This window comes from Nanorana parkeri, unplaced genomic scaffold (assembly GCF_000935625.1).
Source record: "Nanorana parkeri isolate BGI_ZX_2015 unplaced genomic scaffold, ASM93562v1 scaffold180, whole genome shotgun sequence".
Taxonomy (NCBI): domain Eukaryota; kingdom Metazoa; phylum Chordata; class Amphibia; order Anura; family Dicroglossidae; genus Nanorana; species Nanorana parkeri.
Window position 1 is genome coordinate 780,190 of NW_017306448.1, and position 14,148 is coordinate 794,337.

The 14,148-nt window shown below is 42.4% G+C and overlaps 1 protein-coding gene across 1 annotated transcript in view; it reads left to right on the forward strand.

Moving 5' to 3' along the window:
- Nucleotides 1–4,769, forward strand: part of MSANTD1 (Myb/SANT DNA binding domain containing 1) — a 19,000-nt gene extending 14,231 nt beyond the window's left edge. Inside the window, exon 3 of the mRNA XM_018554976.1 lies at nucleotides 4,449–4,769. Coding sequence (XP_018410478.1) covers nucleotides 4,449–4,689 — 241 coding nt within the window. The 3' untranslated portion in view covers nucleotides 4,690–4,769. The remainder of the gene's footprint in view (nucleotides 1–4,448) is intronic.
- The last annotated feature ends 9,379 nt before the right edge of the window (nucleotides 4,770–14,148 follow it).

Genomic DNA, 14,148 nt, shown 5'->3' on the forward strand with positions numbered 1-14,148 from the left:
AGAAGGTCCTGGAGCAAAAGACAGAAAAGAATAGGCGAAAGGACACATGACAGGGCAGACAGGGCATCACGATAGAAAGGGTTAGGAAAAGGGGGGTGTACAAGGGGCGGTCTCTTACCTTGGTTTGGCCAATTAAGTGGGGTCAGGAGGAGTCTCCCTGGTGGTTTGAGAAGGGGCGGAGGGTCAGCCAGCAGTTTAGGGTTGCCACACGGTGAGATCAGTTCCCACCCTCCCTCCCTTGTCTCATTGGTTGTTGGGGGTTCACATTATGTGTGGTGCTGGGTGGTGTCGTCTGTTGTGGCGACTTATGTCGGGCTGGTCATGACTCCAGTTGGGTGCGTCCGAGGTACGCAGTCCCGGGAGCTTGCAGGTCCCGCAGGAGTGAGGTAAAATGACGGAGGGTAGGAATTCTCTGAGTTTTATGTACGATGTTGCCCCTGAGTCGTTGATTTGCGGCTAGGGGCCAGTTGGTTAAGTCGTATGCAGAGCTCTACGGTAGGAGACCAAAGGTGTCTTCACAGACCTCAGCTTCACATTGATAGGAATAAATTGTATTTAAACTGTTATGGTTGAATGTTTTATATTCAATTTGTTATAAAGTTAATATATTTAAATAAACGGCTACTACAGCCATTTTATATGCAACTTGGTGTGGTCTATTATTGGGTACGGGTATTTATAATGGGATAGGGCTGTAGCAAGCTATGTCAAGAATATGCTTAAGTCTTACCCTGTCAAGTACCTATGAAAGATATACTGTATGCTTCTGTTCCTGAAAGTAACCCATTGTCAGGGGTAGTAGCTGTATCATTGCATCTTGGACAAAGGAACCTGTAAGCTATAAAGAAGCTATGTGAAGATCAGCATGCCAGCAGCATAAAAATGGACCCAATAAATCAAATCAAGAAGTCTACCAGTTGCATTAAGGGAAAAATGACCGGGAAATCTTTTCCCAAAAGTAGCAACATAACATTCTAACAGCCCTCGGATTTAATTCACTCAGATCTATGTGGTCCTATAAAATCTCACACTCAATGAAAGAAGAGGTATTTTCTAACATTCATTGTGAATTTGATGAAGTTCCAGACTTGAATATCATACCCAAGTGAGCCACAAATTGGGCAAAATGCCTAAATAACTCTGCACAGATATTGACAGAGTACAAACGTGGTGAAATACAGGTTTTCTACAGAAGTATGGAATTATGTTTCAGACTACTGTACCTTACAATGCAGAACATGCTGGTGTTGCAGATAAACATGGAGAGATGGGAAACAACATCACAACCCTGAAGAGTTTGTAAATCTGCAAATACTGATTCTTTTTAATGTCACTTCTTTATCATTGTGTCTGATTTAGGAAGCTGAAGTGTATGACGGATGGTGAAGCTATTCCCCCTGACTGGCCCTATTTTAAAACCATTGATCGGATCCTGTCCAAACTGCCAGAACCGACAGATGGGAAGTTGCAGCCTGGGCCTTCCACATCTCAGACGGAGGCCTCACAATCTCCTTCTGTCAAATCTACACCCCTCTACCTGCCCTACAACCAGTTCACATATGACGAGGCCTGTTTCCAGGATGACAATTCAGAGAGTTCCACAAGTCTGCATTCATTTAAGCTCAGGTAAGATACTCTGCAAAGTACTTTGATTTCTGCTAGGAGCTGAAGGCATCATGTGGTATCACAGATTTCCCAGCATACACTGAACAGAGGATCTGTATGTCTGTTGGAGAAAGCATTACTGACATTGAACAATGATGGCCAACCATCAGTCTAAACCTCCTGTCCATTTTTCTGCCTTGTTTTTGTCATTATGCATGTACTTTAACGTGTAATAGACAAAACTTTTTGTTTTAGTTTTTAACAGAATAGGGAATATTTGGGAACTTTGTCCAGTTTTAATTGCTGCCCATGCCTCTAATGACTAGATTACTAGATTGACCCTGACTTCCTCTCTCGCGTAGCGATCACTGATAGATCGCCGCTTCTCTGGATCCCCGCTGCTCTCCCCAGCGGGGAATTTAAAAGTACTGTTTTTATTGTTTGTGTCCCAAATAGGGAGATTTTGACTCCCTTCCTGTGTTGTCCGGAAATACAGGAAAACGTGGGCCATGGACAAAAAAAACAAAAACCAATAGAGTGGGTAACCCCTTTCCTACCCAGTCTGCAAGTAGAATAAAATATTTTGTATGATATTAAACTTTGAAAACACTGTAGACGTCAGAGGGCAGTTTGGTCAGATTGAAGTGGACCTTTACCCCCCCAAAGAAACACTGCTCCTCCACGGCTCAGGGAAGGGATGAGCTGGGTGCTTTTCTGTTTATTTTTACCTTTACCCCTTTCACTAAAAACCACATCAGCATGCAGCTCTGTATGCTGATATGAATTTGCCTTAAATTCATTTGTTAAACAAACATATTTTGCTTTTACTTACAATTATGTTTTTTTTTTTACACTCCCTGGTCCTCTTAGGTATTAGTGATGTAGCCCATGCATTAGGTATGCATCCTAGGAAGGTTACCTCACAGTGCATTGCTGGGAAATGAGAGCTCAAGAAAAGGCATTTTCCTGATAATGTGCATGGTCACCTGTCCTGCTTACATGTGCCAGAGTTCCTGGAAGTAAAGGGAGATGAATCAATCTGCCCTTAGTCAAAATGGCCCCCATGGGAAGAATGGGGAGAATACATTCAGAAAATTACTTTATTTAAGTATCTGTTTGTCAATTGTCTTTACTAAACATTTCTAAAGGTGCCCTTGGTGTCATTTTAAAGATAAGGGTAATGTTCCTCTTTAAGCATGTATGTCACCTTGAGGCACATATAGCTGCTCTTGAGTCTCTAAACACAACAATCAGAAATGTCACCAGCATTGTCACATCAAAAATGCAACGTTATGTTAAGCCTGATGAAGGGGACCCTGCGTGGCCCCGATAGGTTGCATTTTTGACAATATGCGTGAATAAAAGACACTTTTTTTTGGACATCATCTATTGGTGTGCTGGTGACATTTCTGATGTACACTGTGATGTGCGGCGGCATCCGCAGTCGCTTCAGCACCCACCATTCAGCACAAGGGGCATTTGGTAAGGAGTGCGGCAGTTATCTACGATTATGTCTAAACACAACCATTCACATTATGAAATTATTTTTACGTCTGGATGTATATGGACAATTTTAATCACACCTATCGTCCATCATTTATGCACATCAATAGTGTCTTTTTGTACAATAACACGGTCATTCAATATTTTGAAGCTTGTATGAGCCATATTTTCTATGATATTACTTCTACAGTTAGGCTAAGTCCCTTAAATTAGAAGACGGACATCTTCTGTCCATGCCCCTCTTTAGAGTTGGTTCATCAAATTTGATTCTAGAAAGTTGTAGACTTTAGGAGATGATCAAAATGCCAAAAGCTCCCTTACAGACTTTCACACTCGCAGCCATAGCTGTGCTTTAGAGGCCACTGATGCAAAACTTAAAAGAGCACTATGGGGTAAGTGTTTTTTCCCGCCATAGTTCTCTTTAGGGTCACAGGAGGATATATACTAACCTCCTCCCGTGACCCAAAGCTCAGTATATTGCGGGCTATTGCACGCGATATACTGAGAGCGCCGTGGCCGGGACGGATCCCGACAATACTGTCGAAATCCACCCAGCTGCGTGAGTGACAGCGGGCTCTGCCTATCTAGAGGCAGAGCCAGCTATGCCCGCCCCCTCCCCATTCGTTCCTCCACTCAGCACTGACAGTCACCGCTCACTGCATGGAGATGATCCTAAAGTGAGCAAGCGACTGTATGTTTTTGCTCACTTCCCGATCGATAGAGCCGACCTGTGACAGCTTCTTTGTCACAGGTCGGCTCTAACTATGAGGATGAGTGGAAATCACTCACCTCATAGATCTCCTTTAAGTTAAACCTTGCTATGTGCCTATGGATACTCAAGTACAATCATTCTTCCCTAAGCCCTTGTTATCTAATTTTCTCATTTATGTGTCATAACAAAAATTTGTAATGACATATACATGAGATAATTAAATAATAATGTTGGTTTGTAATTTGTTTCCCATTATATGAAACATATATGCATCACTGAGAAAGTGGACTTGGTTCCAAGAAGCACATTGAATAAAAAACAGCATATACAGATCACTTGTGCTGCTATAAAGCACTTGACACTTGACACTGCACCTATAGGGATGCAGAGACCCATAAAAACATGTCAGAGGGTCTAACACTTCCCCGTGCCATCCAAAACTGAGAAAACATGTTTTTGCCCCTTCATTGGTTGCCATGCACACTGCTCTACTGTGAGTTTTCTCTACAGCAAGTAATTTTCAAATGTTCTACTTCTAAGCTGAGAGAACATGAACTCTGAAGTTCTGCTAATGCCTGATTTCCTCACAACATTTAATATATATGTATATTGTCATTCTTTGTCTCAGGTCTGGTGAGAGGTCCTTGAAGAAAAGGAAAGTGCACAGTTGTAGCTTTCAGAAGAAGAAGTTGAGGATCATGGAGAACATGTTGGAGGAACAGAAGCGATTAAGCCGGGCAATGGAGGAAACCTGCCGGGAAGTAAGACGGATCCTAGACCAACAGAACATCATCCAAGTACAGAGCTTGCAGCTCCAGGAAAGGATGATGAACCTCCTGGAGAAGATGGTCTCCAAATCTGCACCTTAACTGGCTTCACATACTGGTGTTGTACATCTGCAGCTCCCTATGGACAAGCTGCATTCCATCCTGTCCTTGTGGCTTCCATTCACATAACTTTCTAGTGAAAGGTTCTTCATGAATGATGGGATCCAGATCAGATGACTAGATTTCTCTGAGTGCCTACAATGACCACTTGTAAAGCATTGCTATGAGGATAGAGACAGAAACTGCCTGGACATACGGTGTATAGGGATTGATTAAATCCCTTCATTACTGCTGCCTTCATTACTTATTTTTAATTGTTTTTGATTGCAGTTAGAGAATATTCCACCTTTTGTAATCAGCAAAATGAGGCTTGGAATAATGTATCTTATCTAGCCAAAGGGCTGAGTCATGCATGCACTTAAGTGTATACAATTAAAGTGTTCTCCATATGATAACAGAATGGTTGCAGGATAGAGTCTCTGAGGCACAACCTGGACAATACTATACTGTGTCCTTAAATGCACAGGGACCAGGGGACAAGCCAAGCTTAGCAGATCAGGATTAGATACCCAAAGGCAAGCTCTCAAATGCCAGTTCTTATAACAGACCAGGATACATTTCCCTAACCACATTTTAAAGTGACGCTAAACTCAGGAGTTAAACTTTAAAAATACAATCAAGTACCTTAACTATTAACAAAAATGTGCGGTACCTCTTGCTCCGGGTGAGGCATTCCCCAACCTCTGCCCCTGCCGGATGAAGCCCTGCCCCTGCCGGATGAAGCCCCGCCTCCAACCCAGCCCCAAGCTAGTGTAAAGGAGGAAGGGAGTGTCCCTCACTTGCTCCTCACAGCTGAGGCACTCCGTCCATGACAGGTTGCCCAGCGGAGAGGATTTCCCTGCTGTGTAACCTGTTAGATGCCGATCTGAATGGAGAAAAAGCTGTCAGCTTCAAGCATGAAGCTGACAGCTTTTTCCTCCATAATTCTAGGTGAGGCTCTGCCTCACCTGGCTGCACGCCCCTGCTGTAGATCCTCAAATCATCTCTGAATTGGTGCTGACACTGTCCTTCCTTCTGGAGGGTGGCTACTTTAAACCCCTATGGTCCCTGTGTGTGTTGTAAAGTAGACACCTCTCCAAGCTCGCACCTGTGATGGACTACAATCTCACTATAAATTAGTAAACTAAACATGAGATTGTAGTCCATCACAGGCGCGAGCTTGGATCAGTGACTACTTTAAAACACACACAGGGACCATGGGAAACAGAAGTAGCCACCCTCCAGAAGGAAGGACATTGTCCGCACCAATTCAGAGATGATTGACAGATATACAACCGAGTGATACACAAATAAGATCCATTGTTGTTAATAGTTGAGGTATTTGAATCAATTTTTAGGATTTAACTCCTGAGTTTTATATCACTTTAATTACTGTAGAACAGCTTTGCTAAGGCATTGTTCCTTAATGACGTCACAGACATGCCGGAGCAGTACCATTATTAAGTCCAGTAAGTGGAAGAGGCGCAGCCCTGTGGCAGATTGGGCTGCCTGCATTGAACATGTGTTGCACAGCTGGTTCTGATTCTATACAGTTCTGATTAATTGACTGCAAATTATTGTTTTATGTTGTTATCCACTTCAAGACGGAACAGATGCAATGTTTTGTTTTTTTTTGTTTCAAAAAGTTTTTATTTTTATTTCCATAAAGTATTAGTTGAACGTTGCACTGTTTGTCTTGCCACAGATTTGTCTCGGATATCTTTAGATCTGATACGCTTTTAACGTTTATCTGTAAATATTATTCATAAATTATGAAATCCGCTTTTCATTGATTTATTTTTGTCTTAGTATTTTGCAGAGAACTTTTTTCCCATGCACTGGATCTATGTGTATTGCGATGATTTCTGCACACTGTATTGCAGATTCACGGCTGCTGCTGTTTTGGAGACACGGATGTAGGCATTACCTGCACTTTAACCAAACTTATTGTTAGGTGAAAGAAAAAACCATCAGTCTGCACGCGAGGCCTGTCTGAAAATATCTTGGAAGAAAGAAAACTATTGCAGGGGATGTCTGTAAATTGGATTTAAAGTAGAACCAAACTCTCAAACTTTTTTCAATAATGAATCCAGATCAAACAAATATACATTGGCCAGCAAAGGATTTCTTTACATTTTTGCCCAATCACTTATAGTCATCATGTTTCTGGACATCTGGCTCCAGCTCTCTTACCTTGGTTTCCCTGAACTTCCTCTTCAGTACAAGATCACAAGGGACCGAGCAGTCTTCAGCAGCTGTCCATCTACTAGCTAAGAGAAGGAAGGAGTGAGGAGGCGTTGGAGAGTGTCTTGCCTTGCTGTGTTTGTGGAGTCACACACAGCTTATTAGCACACACAAGGGTGGCTCCATAGGACCCTGCAAGAGAAAGGAGGCACCCTAAAACAGGATATCAGGGTCTTTGCTCAGGGGACCAGCTGATTCTGCAGCAAGCTAAAACACATCAAGACGCAGCATTCACTGTAAGTGATTAAATCAGCTTTTGAATAGCTTAAAACCCTTTTGACTTCAATATGACTTTAAGCTTTGTGCACAATTCTGAAGAAAGCAGTGAACCAATCGAATGAGCAGCACATTAGTTTTATGGGGGAGTTCTACACAAACTGTGTATAAAATGTTCCTAGTTTTGCCTTTTTGGCAATTTTCAACCCTAGCCTCATTATTTTACAAATCAGACTATGAATAGAAGGCAAATAGACTTAAAAGGTACAGTGCACAAATAATGATCAAATCAAAGTACACTTCATTAAAATACACTCATCTACCCCTAAATACACCCCCAAAAACACACTCTCTAAAGAACAAAAACAGTTTTTTGTTTCACCTAAGCAGCTCAGTGAGATTAAAAGTTCCCGCTTTGTTAAAATGACTCCGCTGATCCCTACTTTCATCATGTGGTATTGGCACACTTCTCAGTGAAATTAAACACACTATATCAGTTTAATCGTTTAGTCAATTCTAAATCCTGTATAAGATAAATGTAATTAGCTATTTTTTAAGCATAACGGATCACCTTTGATATACATTTAGAGCAGCCTTTTTGTAAAATCAGGGATCTATGCAACCGCATGGTTCCTCCCAGGGGTTCCTCGAGCAATGACCCTTCTTAGGCAATAACTGTGCTTTGAAGTAACATGCGGTAAAACACACATTTTACTGCAATGTAGTAACGTAAATCAGCCCTAAAGGAAATCAGTGATGAGAGAGAAACGGAGACAAGTATTGATGGTTTCTTCCATCCTGTGCTATGCCCATTCCTGCTCTACTTGTGAAGTTCTGTGTTATATGCCACTCAAACAGTTGGCCTAAATACCCATAGCACTGGATGCCTGAGGTTGCTCAGTCACAGGGCAGGGCTTCTTAGCTAGAGAAAACCCTCTCTCATAGCCACATGTTGAGATAGAGAGGAATCATGGGCTGCCCATTTGTTTGCCTTGGGGGATACTCTGGGTCGGGGTGAGGGATCTATCCAGAAGAGGGATGTCAGAGTGAGAGGGGAGAGAAGACTGTCCAGTTGAACCCATAGTTGGCTTCTGACCTGAAAAAAAAACATCCAACAATCGAATTAGTAGAGCTGCTTTATTATAAAGTTCGATATGTGGTAGGCACACACCCCCATCCTGTTTGTGCTTAGCTAACTCCGTATACTGGAGGCACACCGGAGTGTTGGTACTTGGTCCAAATATATCTCAACAGTGAAAAGCACAGTGGGAGGAAAAAGGACTTAGGGACTTCTATGGGAAGAGTTTGGAAGACAAATAGTAGACATGGTAGGATGTCCATTTTAAATAATGCCATCTGATCGAACCATGACCGTGGTTAAGGTTATTCACTAAGCTCCCAAAGGCAGTCGAGTGAATAACCGAGCCGAAGTGAAGTGAGGCGAACACCGTTCGGCTATTCACTTCGGCCCTGTACGGCTGATTTCAGCTGTGCATCTGCTAAAATCAGCAAAACATCGGCTTGCTTCCAGCTTGCCAGAAATGGGGGGGAAAAAAGTGGGGTCCTCCCTAAAATTCCCAACATGACCATTAATCCGAGCACAGGCCTGGCAGGGCAGGAAAAGGGGGGGGAAAGCCCTGGGGCGCTGGTAGTGGGGGGTTTGCGGGCAGGGGGCTTATTTGCATCAGGATACCCCCTTTAATAAAGGGGCACCTAGCCCTTGTGAATGAGTAAGGGCTACTTGTACCTCAACTCATTCACTAAAGGGTTAAATAAAAATATAAATAAACACACCAGATTTTTTTTTTAAATGCCTTTCATTAAAAGAAAAAAACACAACAAAGATTTTAGACAAGTCCTTTATTAAAACAAAAAAATCCTAAAAATGGATCCAACAACGTAATCCTAAAGTCAATTCCGATGTCCATGACGACTCATCGAAATTTTAAAAAACCCTGACGCCCGCGACCCGTCCGCAGGAGACGAACTCCCGCCACAAAATGACAATCTGACAGATGGCGGCAGAATATATACACATGTGGGCAGAGCTAGCGATGACATCACCGCTACCTCCGCCGAACTGTTTACATTTGTCCCGCACCTGTCAGAGTCTTCCCGACTAAATCAAAACAACTGGGCAGAGCTAGCCGTAATGTTGCGGCTGGCTCCGCCCAGTTGTTGTCATTCATTGACAGCCTAGTGCCCTCATATGCATTCGGCTCAGCTGAGCAGTTTGCCTGCCTTCGGCTGCTGAACGTGCTATTGTGAATAGTTTGTACAGCAGCCCCTTGGGTCGGCTGAAGCGGAGGGCTTCGGCGGACGAGGTGAGTCGAAGGATTAGCCGATGCTTCAGCTTAACCCTTCGGCTCCTTTGTGATTAACCCTCTAAGAGTTTATTCAATTTTCAGAAAAATACAGGGGTTAAGAACAGAAGAGCAACAATGCAAACAGAATTGTAGTGTAATCAAGGCAAATGAAAAGCTCAAGACAATCAAATCATCCAATACAAGTAATGGAGAGTAAGCATTCAACACGTGGTATAACAATACACAGTCTGTCTGGAGTGAGAGGAATGTAGATAAAGAATTAATGTAGGCAAAAAGCTATGCGTCAGAATGAACACTCTAATATAAAATATTAGATAAGAACGCTGAAGAAAAAGTGGGGAGAGAAATAGAAAAAAAGGAGACAGAACAGCAGTGGCAGAAAGGAGTAGAAAGGAGAGTTAGAAGTAGAGAAAGAGTTTAATGAAGAAACAAGAGTTGGGAGACACCGGGAGGGTAGCAGGGGAACATCGTCAAGGGAAGTAAAAGTGGAGGGACTGTTAACTAAAAATAATGAAGGGAAGTGGACATTATGTCCTAATCCTTAACGAGGAGCCATGGGGACCATATAGCAGAGAACTGAGGGTAATGGTTGTAAAAATGGGCTGTTCATTCTTGCATGCGCATCAGTCTATTGAGTTTTGAGCTCCATTCCCTCCTGGTAGGTACAGAGTCTGATTTCCAATTTCTAGGTATAATGGATCTAGCCGCTATGGGAAAGAAGCACAGAATATTGTTTTTTAATAGTGTAAAAAGAACCAGGGAGCATTGAGAGGAATGCTACTTGTGGAGGTCGAGGGGGGCCATTACTTTCTGGTAAGTGTCAAATACCGAATCCCAGAAGGGCTGCAGCTTGGAGCAGGACCACCACACATGTAGCATGGTGCCAATTTTAGAATGACGTCAACAAATATTTATAGGAAAAAGTCTATGCAGACTAGAAGGGCTGCACTACCATCTGGTAAGTATTTTGAAATTACGCTCTTGTGAAGAACTAGCTATGGAATGTGTGTGCGTTAGCGTATACAGTGGCGGAACTACCGCTGGTGCGGGCGCCCGGGGCCTCAGGCTCTGGGGGGGCCCAAGCAAGATGCCGGCCGCCGGATCAGTATCCAGCGCCCGGCGGGCCCCTGGTCTCTCCGCCGGGAGTGTCGGATCATCCGTTCAAGTGTCATTCTGCATTGCTGTAAATATTAGGGATGCACCGATCGGCCGCCAAAACATATCGGCCGCCAAAACATATTGGCCGGAAATTGCACTTTTGGCATAATGCCGAAAGTGCAATCTTTCTGCCGAAACAGCGGCACATACCGGCTTTCTTTTCTCCCCACTGGGCGCTGCTCTGTGTCCCAGCGGGGAGGAGAGAAAGTGACAGCCAGCCGAGCGCTGCGAAAGGAGAGCGCTGTGTTTGTGGGTTTATGGGGGGCGGGGGCCCAAAAAAAAATCTTGCACCAGGGCCCTTTGTTCCTTAGCTCCGCCACTGAGCGTATAAGCCTTAAGCTTATCTCCTTCAGAGAAGGTGGTGCAGTCAAGTTATTTTTCCCATGCTGACAAGACGGGAAGCCAGAGCCCTTCAGGTAAAACAGCAGTTTGTAGAGTGTGGAAATCAAGTGAGATATAAGCTTTTGTTTCATTATTTTTTTTTGATGGCCCCAGGGCTTGTATAACAGTTTACCTAAATAAAAAAAATGCTAGCAGGAAGACTTTTTATTGCAGAACAGACATAATATGAGGTTGAGAATCTTCACATACGTTGTTTGAATATTCACTTTAAGTATCCAATCGTGTGAAAACCAAATTCCTATTAACCTATTTCATCTGCACTAGATTGGATAATTAATTATTGTGTGAACATTATGAACTTCGTTAGAAAATCAGCCTCTTCCTATGTCTCTTCTGCAATAATAATTCTTACCTTCAAGGTTGCAAATGTCTTCAGAATATACAATGAGTTGCGGTCAGGGTACCTTCATGGCATGCCTTGCTGCTGGGATGAACTAATGCTGGGCACACACCTTACAACCATCGCAAGACTTTTGTCTTGCGATGGTTGTAAGGTACTTAAAAAAAACGTACGATCTGCCTATCTTGGACAGGCAGATCGTACTTGTGATGATCGCAAGCCGCGCCCCCCTGAGGGGCGGGCTTCCGATGACCGCAATGCCGAACGGGCAGTGTGCGCTTGCGCACACCAGCCCGTCCGGCTTTTATCTTACGAACATGCTACACACCCGCCGAACATCGTACGATGCTCGGCGGGTTTTCGAACATGTATGTAAGTTAAAAGTTGTGCGACCATACACTAGTATGAAGAAAGACCACACATGTATAGGTAAGCTTGTAAAACCCTCCTGAGGGCTGACACAGCAATAATAAATACCCAACACAGGTTGTAACTCTTATCTATCCAAAACTAAATAAAATTGCTGAAGTAGACTTCTAGTTTTCTTTTATTATTTTTTATACCTTCTGACCATAAATCCAGGTACACTGACAGTTGCATTAATAATGCCTTACTGTTCAATAAAGCGGAACGGAGCATTGAAATGAAGTAATATTGATTTACATTTGCCATGCTGAAGAAATCTTTCTTTCAAATTTCTTAGCTCTGTACTTTTATTCAGGCCATTAACTCTAACACGTTTTCCACATTCAGTAGAAATTAGGAACTACAGTAAAGAATCCATCAGACACTTTGGTCTGAAAATGAATCATTTCTGTGAAGAGTTATTGCTTCTAGGGATGTTCAGATACCAAGTGCCGTACTCAGTACAAGGACAGATACTTTGAGCTTCAAGACTAGACTAGAGAAAGATTCAAAAGTTTGGAGGCAGCTGCCATTTGTAAGGAGAACACGGAGCTCCTGGGATTTGTACATCTCTGTTTTAATGTATGATTTTTATTTTATTTTTTATAAATATACAGTATATTAGGGATGCACCAATACCATTTTTCAAGTACAAGTACTTATACTTGTCCAAGTCCTCACAGATACAAGTGAGATATAAGCTTTTGTTTCATTATTTTTTTTTGATGGCCCCAGGGCTTGTATAACAGTTTACCTAAATAAAAAAAATGCTAGCAGGAAGACTTTTTATTGCAGAACAGACATAATATGAGGTTGAGAATCTTCACATACGTTGTTTGAATATTCACTTTAAGTATCCAATCGTGTGAAAACCAAATTCCTATTAACCTATTTCATCTGCACTAGATTGGATAATTAATTATTGTGTGAACATTATGAACTTCGTTAGAAAATCAGCCTCTTCCTATGTCTCTTCTGCAATAATAATTCTTACCTTCAAGGTTGCAAATGTCTTCAGAATATACAATGAGTTGCGGTCAGGGTACCTTCATGGCATGCCTTGCTGCTGGGATGAACTAATGCTGGGCACACACCTTACAACCATCGCAAGACTTTTGTCTTGCGATGGTTGTAAGGTACTTAAAAAAAACGTACGATCTGCCTATCTTGGACAGGCAGATCGTACTTGTGATGATCGCAAGCCGCGCCCCCCTGAGGGGCGGGCTTCCGATGACCGCAATGCCGAACGGGCAGTGTGCGCTTGCGCACACCAGCCCGTCCGGCTTTTATCTTACGAACATGCTACACACCCGCCGAACATCGTACGATGCTCGGCGGGTTTTCGAACATGTATGTAAGTTAAAAGTTGTGCGACCATACACTAGTATGAAGAAAGACCACACATGTATAGGTAAGCTTGTAAAACCCTCCTGAGGGCTGACACAGCAATAATAAATACCCAACACAGGTTGTAACTCTTATCTATCCAAAACTAAATAAAATTGCTGAAGTAGACTTCTAGTTTTCTTTTATTATTTTTTATACCTTCTGACCATAAATCCAGGTACACTGACAGTTGCATTAATAATGCCTTACTGTTCAATAAAGCGGAACGGAGCATTGAAATGAAGTAATATTGATTTACATTTCCCATGCTGAAGAAATATTTCTTTCAAATTTCTTAGCTCTGTACTTTTATTCAGGCCATTAACTCTAACACGTTTTCCACATTCAGTAGAAATTAGGAACTACAGTAAAGAATCCATCAGACACTTTGGTCTGAAAATGAATCATTTCTGTGAAGAGTTATTGCTTCTAGGGATGTTCAGATACCAAGTGCCGTACTCAGTACAAGGACAGATACTTTGAGCTTCAAGACTAGACTAGAGAAAGATTCAAAAGTTTGGAGGCAGCTGCCATTTGTAAGGAGAACACGGAGCTCCTGGGATTTGTACATCTCTGTTTTAATGTATGATTTTTATTTTATTTTTTATAAATATACAGTATATTAGGGATGCACCAATACCATTTTTCAAGTACAAGTACTTATACTTGTCCAAGTCCTCACAGATACAAGTACTGAGACATTTTTGATTAGTGTCATGTGACAGTTTTTCTAAAACACTACAGACTAATGATTTCAGGACAGTGGTGGAGCGCCAGAGCCAGGTCCCAGCTGCAACCGCTGCAACACTGGTAGTTCTTGTGAAAATGCCAAGTATCGGCGATGGTATCTCAACTGTTATCTGAACATCCCTAATTGCGTCTAAGGTAGAGGCAACCAATCAAGAAACTGGGTAGATCTGGCTTTACATACTAAAAAAGGACTTATTTATGAAAGGTCGAATGTTTTCTGTCTTTTGCAAAATA